This window comes from Adiantum capillus-veneris, chromosome 24, assembly GCF_014529385.1.
Source record: "Adiantum capillus-veneris isolate H3 chromosome 24, ASM1452938v2, whole genome shotgun sequence".
Classification (NCBI taxonomy): domain Eukaryota; kingdom Viridiplantae; phylum Streptophyta; class Polypodiopsida; order Polypodiales; family Pteridaceae; genus Adiantum; species Adiantum capillus-veneris.
Window position 1 is genome coordinate 101,227,178 of NC_140954.1, and position 12,225 is coordinate 101,239,402.

General features: G+C 42.3%; 2 protein-coding genes across 5 annotated transcripts; one reads left to right on the top strand and one right to left on the bottom strand.

Moving 5' to 3' along the window:
* Window positions 1-1,348: 1,348 nt before the first annotated feature.
* On the bottom strand, window positions 1,349-4,182 carry BAC2 (Mitochondrial substrate carrier family protein). Its single transcript, XM_086498911.1, has 3 exons — window positions 4,004-4,182; window positions 2,680-2,921; window positions 1,349-2,226 (listed from the first exon to the last, which is right to left on the bottom strand). Exons 2-3 carry the CDS (start codon window positions 2,914-2,916, stop codon window positions 1,522-1,524), a joined length of 942 nt encoding a protein of 313 aa, XP_086355037.1. The 5' UTR covers window positions 2,917-2,921; window positions 4,004-4,182; the 3' UTR covers window positions 1,349-1,521.
* A 5,607-nt stretch (window positions 4,183-9,789) lies between these two features.
* Window positions 9,790-11,622, top strand: LOC147426861 (uncharacterized). 4 transcript variants are annotated; one of them, XM_086498720.1, is made up of 6 exons: window positions 9,790-9,956; window positions 10,091-10,393; window positions 10,541-10,564; window positions 10,717-10,819; window positions 10,914-10,971; window positions 11,067-11,622. In XM_086498720.1, exons 2-6 carry the CDS (start codon window positions 10,316-10,318, stop codon window positions 11,494-11,496), a joined length of 693 nt encoding a protein of 230 aa, XP_086354846.1. In that variant the 5' UTR covers window positions 9,790-9,956; window positions 10,091-10,315; the 3' UTR covers window positions 11,497-11,622. The 4 variants fall into 4 exon arrangements, 1 of the variants encoding a protein (XP_086354846.1); XR_015186242.1 differs by having other exon boundaries at window positions 10,091-10,214; window positions 10,341-10,393; window positions 10,541-10,591; window positions 10,717-11,201; XR_015186241.1 differs by having other exon boundaries at window positions 10,091-10,214; window positions 10,341-10,393; window positions 10,541-11,201.
* Window positions 11,623-12,225: the final 603 nt, after the last annotated feature.

Sequence of the window (12,225 nt, forward strand, 5' to 3'; positions counted from 1 at the left end):
AGGGCTAAGTAGGATCATTCTTTGTGGTCTACTCCAGGTGAGCCCTGGCCACGATGTGGTCTACAGCCCTAGAAGGAGGCCACGATTCACGCTCGAGTTCCCGGGCAAGCGGACCATGGTGGTCACTGGCCAGAGATTCGATCGATTGTCTAGAGTGAAGGATGGAACTCGGGAGGACAAATTGAATTACAGCACATCTAAGGATTCCACCTGATTCACAGAGACAGACCCTCTTGGATGGAGGACGAACTCCGACAACCATGGATTTGAGATGCCTGGAGCATGAACATCAGTAGCTTGGGGTCTCATGCTTGTTGGCCTGCCACGGTCCACCGTAACCAGACTATGGGGAGGCCTGCAAGAGGATGTACAAAAGGATCCCGTGCCCTATGCTAGACTTCTGGACAGCGAAATGGACTCAAGGAGGGAGACCTAATATGCGAGCTGATTAGTAGCCTCAGCCTCTGGCATGGTCTTCACTACAAACCTGCAGTGCCCTTCTTGTCACCTTTTCTGGGAGAGTATTCCCTCTTTGCACAGTTTTCCCCACAATAGAACCCATTGGCAGACTTTAAAACCACTGTGGCCTATGAAGCCGAAACGACACTTACAGCGAAGAGAAAAGTGAAATAGGCCTAAAGCTTAAGGGACAAAAGTACCAAATTAAAGTAGACTCTTTCATGTGATACTCTTCCAATGAAAGGGTGCCACCATGTGAAAAAGCTTCAGTAAAGGCCCTTCAAGTTGGGACCCTGCCGCCAGCTTTGTTGCACGCACATGGCACTCCCTACAGGCAACTCATGAGTCATGAGCGACTGAGAACACATGAGACGGTAGGGAGAACGTGAAATTTCTGGAGACGTAGCTGGCAATTGTGTGCTGAGCCCTACTATCGTGCAGTAGCCGTGGCGGTAAGAATCTTGGAGCCATTTCTGAACGCTACGGCTCGCAGAGCCTTTGAGGAAATGTAACTCTTACGTGATTCAGATGCCTTGGCATCTTCCTGCTGTGGGCCTGTGGCCTTTAATTAGAGCTCCAAACCATCTAAGATGCGGACATCTGGGTCTCCTCTCGAGTGGCAGTGGGCTTCTTGAATATAAACACATCAATATAACATCTCTTTTAATGGACCTTTACAAACAATTGGTCAGCATAACCGCTTCGCAGCCAAGTTCTGGCTAGCCATTTGAACCTTTCGTCATCAAAACCATTAGACAGATTGTTTAGATCATGTAAAAAACATCCAGCTCTGCAGCCACCAAAATTGCTTATGGACAGATCACCGCATACGAAAACCATCTCAATGGAGACATCACACAGAAATTGAACATTCCGAGTACTGTTGCAGTAAAAAAAAGAAAAGGCAATATAATTGATATTAATGCCATCTATTTCATGTTACACCAACCCCTCATGAAAGAAGGGTGTTAACAAATTGGTTGTGTGTGTACAAATTGTAAGCATCTAGCTTCAGAGGTAAAATGTACAAGGGATGAAAGGGTTTGGTATTCTTCTCACAAATTAGGAGGTGCTGTTTTTGTTATATGCACCAAGCAACTGAGCGGGATTCTTGTTCTCTTTTGGCATAGATCTCAAAGAAGCTTCATAAACGGTAAAGATAGCCCCATTGACAATATATGCTCTAGCAACTGCAGTTCCCAGCCCTCGCCAGAGCACTCTGAATCCTTCTTCCTGCACACTTTTCCTGAAACAATCAACAATGCCTTTATATTTGATGGGAATTCCCGGGACCCCTTGAGCTTGCAACCTTGATTTCACCACATCCAGAGGATAGCATGAAACCCAGCTTGCTACGCCTGCAATTCCACCTGCTGTTAGCATTGTCAGGGGAGACTCTTGATGTGATTTCCTGCACCCTGGATGAAGCAATTCGCGAGTGTATTCATAAGAGCTGAAATATAGTGCATGAGCTGGGGCATCTCTTAAGATAGTAATGCATAGCCCTCTATATAGCCCTCGCAGACCTTCTGTCCTTAAAATTGATTTTGCCACAGTGAGAGGCCCAGTCGCCTTTGCAGATTGCGTTGTTGTTGAAGAAGATAATTGCAGCCTGATCTTCAATAACTCTACTGGTGTAAGAATGCCTGTTTGAATAAATCCTGCACCAAAACCAGCCATCGCTACCTTTCCATAAGAAGGAGGATCTTCTTTTCCACCAGACAAAGCCCGCAAGAAGTGCGCGTAAGCTTGGAAGGTGACAGCATTCTGATCAACCAAAATTTACTACACTTAGCTCAGCTTTAAACTGGAAAAACAGAATAATGGTATGACATAGTAGCCTTGCAAACAATTTAAGCACAAGAAATTGTATGCCTGATATGTATGTGTGTGTGTGTGCGCGCACGTACGCACACGGGTCAAGGTGGCCTGTTTCTGCTTCAGCTCTCTCCTACTTTCTTCACTCACTCCCCTTTTGTTGCATCACCCATCTTTTGTAACTTTGCATCACTAGTAGTTTTTCCCCTATGGTTTGTAATTATCGAATGTCTCAAGGGTTTTTTCACTATTAGATCCGTTATGTCTGTGTGCCTATGGGCTGATGTAATGCCTAATTTTGATTACGTGATACAAAAGGGTACCAAGGCACACTTTTTGCAGAAAGAAAGTGTGTGTGTGTGTGCGCGAGAGAGAGAGAGAGAGAGAGAGAGAGAGAGAGACCTGAATTGCAACAGTGGCAAGCGGGGCTTCCATGCCTTTGTAGAATGCTAATGGTCCACCCCTAGAATAAATTTGGCGAACAACACTGAAAACCGAACCGGGAGTCTTGGGTTGCTGAAGGTGTATTCTGAGTGTATCCAGAGGGTGACCAGCCATGACACCTGCCATTCCTCCCAAACCACCAGCAACAAATTCCTTGCCACCACTGCTGGCCAGGAACTCTGGCCAGAACTCCATGATGCCTGCAATTGCAAAGTTCAGCCATAATTCAGTAATCTGCTCTTTTGGAAGTACTCTCTTTCAAATTAATTTGACTACTCTTCAATGCCAAGAATGAGAAACTTGAAGCACTCACAGAACAGCTGTCCTTGAAAGTTCAAAGCACAGACAAATATGAAATAAAGCTGTCCTTAAAAGTTCAAAGCACAGACAAATATGAAATAAATGCAATCTACTTGGAACATGTTGCCCGAAATTCCACTCTTTTCCCGCTTCCCAATTCCAATATTGTAACGGTTTCTATTGCCATTTCTATTTCCCTTGATCCCTATAGTGAAACTCCCCGAGACTTCAAATTTTGTTTCTACTCATACTGCTACTTTTGCTCTTGTTTCCCCATTTCCCAGAACTCTGATTTGGAATGACCTGCACATTGGTAATCGCCATAGAAAGCCCCTAAAAACAATTTAACAAAATGACGTATTTCCAATACTCCATGTAACCACGTTGCGATCTCATCAGGCTTAATATTGATCACTTTCCTGGTTGAATTCAGCTGAGTAGCTAAAGTCTGCTGATTTCTCTACCAGATACACTCCTAGATTTCAGCTCTAGGCAAGGAAGAGGACCATAAAGCAGGAAATAACGTGTCAAAGAGAGTGTGTAACAATATGCTGGCTCTTGACTAGGGGGATATACAAAATAAGCAGCTCTTTATTTGGCAACACTTGAGAAACGTTTAATATCAGTGAGCATTGCAGATGCAGGCATTCCATCAGTTCATTGTAAACAATTATAGCTTACACCTCATTTATGTTCGAGCTAGAGATTAATTGCTAGCCAGGAATGACAACCCTAGGCATGGCAGAAAGCGGAGGTCTAGATTGAAACAGCGAGTTAAGCTTTAAAAGATGATGCAATTTTGCAAAAAAGTGTCGGTTCACTGCTTCTCTGCAGCACCGCACACATACACAAACTCTCCACAAAGAAGTAGCTGTGAGTGTGAGTGTGTGTTTGTGCACGCGTGCAAGAGGCAAAGGCGCTTGCACTCAGCCAAAACCATATATCCAATTTCCAGAAAGACAAGAAGCAGATGAGCACAAACCTGTGAGGTGAAAGCGAGAGAGAGTGACTGTGTTTGCGCTGTCGAAGCTGTTTGCTACGCCGACCTTGCTGGAAGGAAGAGCGCCTGTGGCTGCAGAATTTGTGAGACTGTGGAGCGCAGATATGAGAAATTTGATGCTGTCGGTGGGGGCGGGATTGAAAGAGAAGGGGCCATTGATCGACCTTCTTCAATATATATATTAAGCACGACACACGCCACATCTTCAATATATATTAAGCACACTCCATGTGGTATAGACACAAAAAATCTTTTCAAAGACTCCTCCACGACTCTTTTGGGGAAAAAAAAAAGTGAAGTGGCTTTCTTGTTTGGCTTTCTAAAACAATTTGAAAGTGATAAAAACATTCCGTTTGGTTTAGCTAGAATTATATAAGGTGAAGCATTGTTAAGGAATGTCCCTAGTTTCCTCCTTGCATTGTCACATATTTCATCGGTGTTACCATGGTTTTATATATATATATATATGTGTGTGTGTGTGTATATGTATGTATGTATGTAGAGAATTTACTAGAATCATGCAAGGTGAAGCTGCACTTTAGCATTCTAGAAAAATAGAATGTAACCTAAGTCAAGCCATGTGAGGATGTGAAATGAAAGGTGAAATAAGAAAGATCCATTTAATATTTTAAAACCAAAATAACATTTGAGACTAAGTTTCAATGGTCGCCAAAAACATTGAAAGTATGTTTAACTAAACTCCCCTCTAGGGATTCTTTTAGAAAGCCAAAAATAGAGTCACCCTTCAAACGGACCTTCACAAGGAAATGTAGGGTCACCTTTCAAATCTGAGCCTTCAAAAGGAAACTTGGAATCGCCCTTTAGAGTCGGATAAAATTAGCCTTTAAAAGAAAAGTTGGACTTGGCGGAATCTCAATAGTGACAGCCTCTACAACCTCCACCTACGTGGCAACTCGATTCGACAGCTCGTCTTCGACTTGGTGAATATATAATACAATCACTCACAATTGTGAGTTTTGCAAAAAACAAAAAGTGAGAGTCACCCTTCAATAGATGAAATATGGAAGTCTTGAGCTTTCAGTATCTCCCAGGCTCCATTATAAAGAGTATAGAATAGATGGGTCCTTTCATTTTAAGAGCCTCATACAATATACAATATAGTGGTCTATATTGCACCCATCAATTAATTAGACACAAAGATTCCCTCTATCACACTTTCATCAAAGCATATCGTCTGTATTTGCCCCGGTTCTCGTGTGCAAAAACTCCCTATCCTCCTCCCCACCTGCGATGCCCCTCCCTCCTTTCCCTTGGCAACTGCACATGTCTGCTTTGCTGCCTTTGCTCCCCCACTGTGTGTGAGCCCATGCAGAGAACGTGCAACGTTCTCTTGTGCTTGCTCTCCCATTTGTGGGGCCTCCTTCCTCTCTTCCATTCTCTATGCACTGTGTACCCCCTTAATCGTCCTCATTGCCACATAACGATGACCCTGCCTTATGCTCCGACGTGTAAATAGAAGAAGAGAGAGAAAGGCACGACACGCCTCGCGCCATGGCTTCACAGCCTTCCCTCTATGGCACAAGCCTGCTGAAATGGCTAGACCACTACCAAGCTCAACGAAAGGAATCCAAGGGGACATGGGCAAACAAGTGACGCAGGCAAAGAAACCCATGTGAGTGAGCTGCTTCACTCAAAGCTGCGAGACCATGACACCCTAACCCTTTGAGCCTTGTGAATCATGTGCTGCAAGAGAGAGAGAGAGAGCAATTTTGCACGGACGTGCATGAGAGAGAGAGAGAGATGCCTCCCCACCCCACTTGCGCACTGCTCCCCTACACTAACCCTTGCTCATGCCATGTCTATGCACCGCCCATTGCTCGTCCACGTGACCTTCTTGAACGAGACAATTTCACCAATCTAAAAAAGAACCACTGTCAATCCCAATCTCCACTTCTCTTTTCCTCCTTGGTCCTTAAAGAATCTTGTGAGATTCCCACTGTTGAAATGAAAGAAACGTTTGAGACACATATTTAGTCCTTTTCACTTTTTTGGTCTATGCTACCAGCATGGCTATAGTGTTTACCTCGCCTTTTTCGCTTCACCAATATTCTAACAAGGTGAAGAGTCAGGAACACCGAATGCCGAGCAATAAGAGGCCTTTGAAGGTATGCAAATGGATACAAAGAACGTGGAAGATTCGGTTTTTCAAGAAGGATTTGTGCCTTGGTGGGAAACAGTTAAGTCCTACACTTCTACTATGTACTCAAATTGTCAGATATTGTTTCTTCAATAGTATGTGGAAGGCCAAGAACTACCGTGTTTTTTATAGTGACCTCTCTGTGTAGCGCTAGCTTCTTAGAGATTGTACAAGAAAGTAAGGAGATAATATATGTGTTAGGTAAAAGAAAAAACTCGAATGATTGTAGGGAGACCCTCGCCATCCGATCGAGCCTTGATGTGTAAAGCTCTGGGCTTTTGGTAATTGTAAGTTACTCGGTACTTCTCTTGTAACCATCCGTCCCTCAAGGCTCGGTTGGACTTGAGGCTCATCGGTATTTTTCGTGGTGGCATTCTAATACAATCACTCACAATTGTGAGTTTTAACCAAAAAAAAAAAAAAAAGTCATAAAACGCCTAGTAAAGATAACAACAAAGGGCATGAGAGTTATGGGGAGTGGGTATGAATAAGTGTTTACAATCACATATCATTTTTTGTATTTTAATATAAAAATTTAAACACACATAATCACAAATGGCTTATATGTTACGGAGGGCTCCACTTAAACAACACATTAAAAGGCTCACGTTGGCATTTCTAAAACAAAATAAAATGAAAAGTAAGTAAAATAAATAAAGGGTTCCATTACTAAATTAAAACAAAAAAATTAAATATTTTCGTAGAAAAATGTAGGTCTAATAGACGTAAGATATAATAAAATTTTAAACAATGGTACTTCTCACATTTTGTGAAAATTTTATATGTAATGAAAATAATAAAGAGGCCCATTGCCAAATTAAGACAAAAGAAAATTTTAACATTTTCATAGGAAAAGGTTGGGTCTAATAGGCATAGGATACAATGAAGTTAAAAAATTTGGTAAATCTCACATTTTGTGAAAAAATTATATGTAATAAAAATAATAAAATAAAAAGATACATTAAAAATCTTTTAAAAAAATATCTTAATGCTTATTTATAAGAAAAGCTAGATTTCATAAGCATAAACAAGTGAAAGGGTCACGATGGCTTTCTAAAATAATAAGAAAGTGATAAACATAAATATATACTCTACTGGCTCTACGTTTATTTTATTCATTCATTAACGAGATGCTTTCGCTTCCAACTTTAGTCGAAGGCCTCTTCACCTTCTAAAAGCCTTGATGAGGTTTTGAATGCAGTGCGTGTGTCGTCAGACATTGCGACGATGAGCTAAACCAACAAGTCGTAAGCCCATGCTATCTGACGCAATACCTCAAAATTATAAAAAAAAAACAGTCCCATGTCTCTCCCGTCGCCTACCTGCCATTCGTCCATCTCCTTACTGTGCCGCCATCCAACCACTTCTGGATGTTGTCCCCTGCCACCTGCAACGCCAGCTGTCAGCTCGGTGACTTGCTGTCGTGATCCGTCGTCGTCCACCCCCCTTCTCTCACTCTCTGAGTCCACATCCCCTACTTGGCTCGCATGCCGCGTGGCCTCCTTTTTTTTTCTTCCCTTGCTTAATTCTCAAAGGATCTCCCAAGATTCGCCCTATGTTTTCCTTTTGAAAATGCGTACCACCTACTACTAGGTTGAGTTTGACTAGAATTATATAAGGTGAAGCAATGTTTGGAAATGTCACTTTTATATATCGATCGAGTGTCCTCCTCGCAAAGAAGCAAACCAAAAATGCTAGCAAATCAAAAAATTTGTAGGATTTTTGAACTAAGTTTTAACATCATTCCATCAATTTTTCTTCTCTTTACCATGATTTTCTCATATATATATATATATATATGTATGTATGTATGTATGTATGGAACTTACTAGAATTATGCAAGGTGAAGCTTTACTTTATCATTCTAAAAGAATAGAATGCAAGAGAAGTCAAGCCATGTGACGAAGTGAAACGAAAGGTGATATAAAATATCCATTTAATACTTTAAAACCAAGATAACATTTAGCGTAAGTCTCAAGTGAAATGAAAGGTGAAATAAAATATCCATTCAGGTAGTCCTGCACTCCTCGTCAGCACTCAGATCGTCAGATACTTCTTCTTACATAATGTATGGCAGACAAGAAACCTCCGTTTTTTTGAAGGAGGTTTTGAGGTAGCAAGCTTCCCAAAAATTATACAAGAAAGCAAAGTGCTAATATGGACACTCGGGCGCAAGCATCACTCGGAGGATTGGCCTAGGACTACTTGTGCTTTGTTGTCAGCACATGGAATGCTTAGGATGGGAGCAAATCTTGGCCATCGGTAAATAAAAGATCTCAGAATGACAAGATTATGGACCTTGTGTATCAAGGATGAGGGGGCGGGTTGGTAGGGATAGCTACCCTGATAGCTGATGTAATTATGGTCCCTGGATGTTGTCATGGCTGAACATGAGCATGGCAAGACCTTGTAAATTTTGGGGCTGCTCAATACAATTCACTCACAATTGTGAGTTTTGCTATGAAATTTAAATATATATATATATATATCCATTTAAAACTTTAAAACCAAAATAGCATTTAAGGTAAGTCTCAATCATCACTCAAACCATTGAAAGTATGCCTAACCCAACCCTTCTCTAAGGCTTCTTTCAAAACGCCAAAAATCATTTTTGTAAACATACATTGTTCCTTCTTCCAATAAGAAATTTTAGAGCATATTCATTTTTACTATTTTTGGCATCCAGAGGCTATAGAGGGCTGCTGGAGAAAGCGCGCAATTCTATAGCCGTTGATTTTCAATGGTGAGGATGGGTGCCACATGTATGCAGAGACATTAAGGTTAGTTTTTTTTAATATTTGCACGTCCCTTTTGGGCAAGTCGGTGCAGGTATGCTTCCTTTGCAACGTGGTGATGAAGGCACGTATTGCTTTTGTGAAGGAGGGCGTGTAGATGTTTTTCGCATGCTAATATGCTCCTCCGTGACGTCTTTCACGGTGTCCTTCAATTGATGGGAGGTATGGTACACGCAGCTACATGGGGCGTGCCTTGGTTTTCTCTCACCAGTGTTCGGGAAATTTTCCAAATATACAAAATTCCTTTCCTTGAATTTTTCAAGAGGAAATTTTAGAAAATTAGGCTACTTTTTAAGGTTTTTACACTATTTTTCTCTATTTTGCGGCAGAATTTCTCCTTTTTCCCTTGACCTCGACCGGCATTTTGGAAATTGAAAACGGCACGATATTAAGCTGAGAGTCGAGACACATTTTTCCCGAGCACTGTCTCTCACTGGCCGGACTAGCATGAGGCATTAATGTGGAACACGGCAAAAACGCCATGAGCCAAAAACGGTTGTCTTCTCCGCTTTGTTGCGCATTCAATATGTGATGGGAGGCCACTCAAAGACAAAAACGGGCAAGCTTGGGGCTTCTTGTGACCAACTTGGTAAGCGTGCTCAACATTTAATGAGCGCGTGGTTTATGAAATTGTATAAGAGGAGCCATTTGCCCGTGTATTTCCATATGAATGTATGAGAGCATATTTGATATTGAGATTGAGTGTTGCTTGAAGATGGCTTCCAAACAACACAATGCAAGTTTGTGTGCATGTTTTCTTTTGGAAATGACTATCTTGGCTTGTAAGAAGCTGCAAGAAGCCAGTAGCAGGCCTATTGTCTGCTTGGCCGTCTGGTCTACATCTCATGTTGTCTCTTAAGGTGTGGACCTGCCAACAATGAAGAGTCTGAAGTTTGAAAAACTTGGACATTATCTTCGCTCAGTTCTGCCGTTTCAGGAGACTAGCATGCCCTTTCTAGTCTAGTTTGAATGTGGGATTATGGTAAGCAAGTCACATACAGATCCTATGTTCTGCTTGAAGCTGCTTTGTTTGATACGATTATCTTTTCACACTAGCATGCTGACCGCAAAGGTGGTTTTTCTTTTTTTGCTGGTGTATACGGTTCCTGAAAAAAGAAAAACTAATTTGCAAACACGAACTCATGTTTGCCTAGTAATTAACGGACTTTTGTCCTGGTGGGGAGCTTTTCTTGCTGTTCGACAAGCAACCATGGAAGGTGTTTAGACAGGAAACAGCAAGGTATACTCGACAATCTTTGGTAGTACTTTAAAACACTCGCGTGTTTTACGTCTCATCACCCCCTCTGCAAACACAACCCTGTGAGCGTTCTGCATTTGAAAATGCCTTCTCCATTTTTTATGGCAGATCCTGTAAACACATCCAACTCTTTCGTTGGCACAGAGGAGTATATTGCACCGGTAAGGGGTTTCAATATTTTGAACTCTGAACTGCATGCATGAACACCATCGCTGTAACTGAAACTATGCTCGATATCTTCGATTCTTTCTAACTACTCGATGCTGCTCCCAATCAAGCTTGACATTTTTCATTTGGGCGTGCTTTAGGAGGTTATCACGATGCCGGGCATAGTATTGATGTAGATTGGTGGGATGTAGGTACAATTTCTTTTCATGTTGAAGCATAATTTTTGTATGTATGAGAGGCATGTACTAGTAGTTATGTAATCTTTACAAGGATTCTTTTATATGAAGTGATTGTGCTTGATTCTTTTTCTTTCTAGCGCCAGTATGTTGTCGCGATCTTGCGAGCAGGTCATTTTAGAGGGTATCTGCTCAGATACCGGGCAAAAGATAAAGCAAAAGGAGAGTGCCCTTGGGAAAATGGTGGGGACAGAGCCGCGTGGCAGGAGCTGAGTGAGACGACCTGATTTTTTTTTTCCAGGTGCGTAGGTGATTTTTTTTTGTCCATTTCGGGCAGAAGGGCGACAGGTGCGGACGGGAGAGGCGGTTGCTCTCTGCGGACCTGTAGCGCACCGGTGCTGGACATGGTCTCCTCTCTCTGTCTCTCTCTGTCTCTCTCAAGCTGCGACGGAGCTGGGGTGGCCAACACGTAGTGTCTCAGTGAATATAGGCCAGTGAATGTAGAGCTGAGGACACGCAGGCGATTGCTCACAGCAGAGGAAGAAGAAGAGGAGCATGTTGCTTGGTGTAGTAATGCAGCGAGTGTTGCTTGGTGGTCGTGCGCAGACCAGCGGGGAGTAGTAATAGACCGATTATTGGTTGGTGGCGTTTTGCTGCCTCCAGTGAGTGTTGCCAAGGTGGCACAGACAGGAGCGCGTCGGTCGACAACGAGCCTAGCGCGTGGGAACCGTAGCAAGTTGCACTTTTTCTTCTTGCGGTACTCTCGGCACGGAATCTGGGACACTAATAAATTAATGTATGTGTGCGCAGACCCGGTATGTTACCACCAGGATATATACAGCTTCATTGAGATCATGGAAGAAAACTTGGACGAGTGGTATTGGGCTATTCTTGTCATCATGGCTGCTAACGATGTGTAAGAGATCAAGGGATTCTTTGTAGCTTCTTGATTTCTTTAGCGATACTTGGAAGGCTTGGCATGAGCTTGAGCTTGCTTTGTACATTTTCTTTTTGAGAATTTAATACATTCACTCATAATTGTGAGTTTGGCAAAAAAACTAATAGTAATTTAAAAAAAAAAGGAAGTCAAGTAACGTAAGACCATGAAAAGAAAGACCTTCAGTACTGAAAACTAGTATGTGACTTGTGCGTTGCTGTGGCTAAGAAAAGCATGGTTATTGGATCTCTCTCTCTCTCTCTCTCTCTCTCTCACACACACACACACACACACACACACACACACACACACGACGAAGTCATATATAGGACTAGGTAGGTGTGTGTGTGTGTGTATTTGCGTACCCACGTGCAAGGAGAATGAAATTGTAGTCCTTGGAGTCACTCTAGGAAGATAACAATGCCTCTCTCTCTCTCTCTCTCTCTCTCTCTCTCTCTCTCTCTCTCTCACACACACACACACACACACACACACACCAATGTCTCCTTTTGGATTGTTCCTATGTTGTTTAAAATTATGTTCTCGCTCTCTCTCTCTCTCTCTCTCTCTCTCTCTCTCTCTCACACACACACACACACACACACACACACACACACACACACACACACTCACCCACACACACACACATGCCTTGGGATAGATGTAAAACAACTACAGCTTCTGCAAATATCTGAAGCTAAAGTAGTCGGTG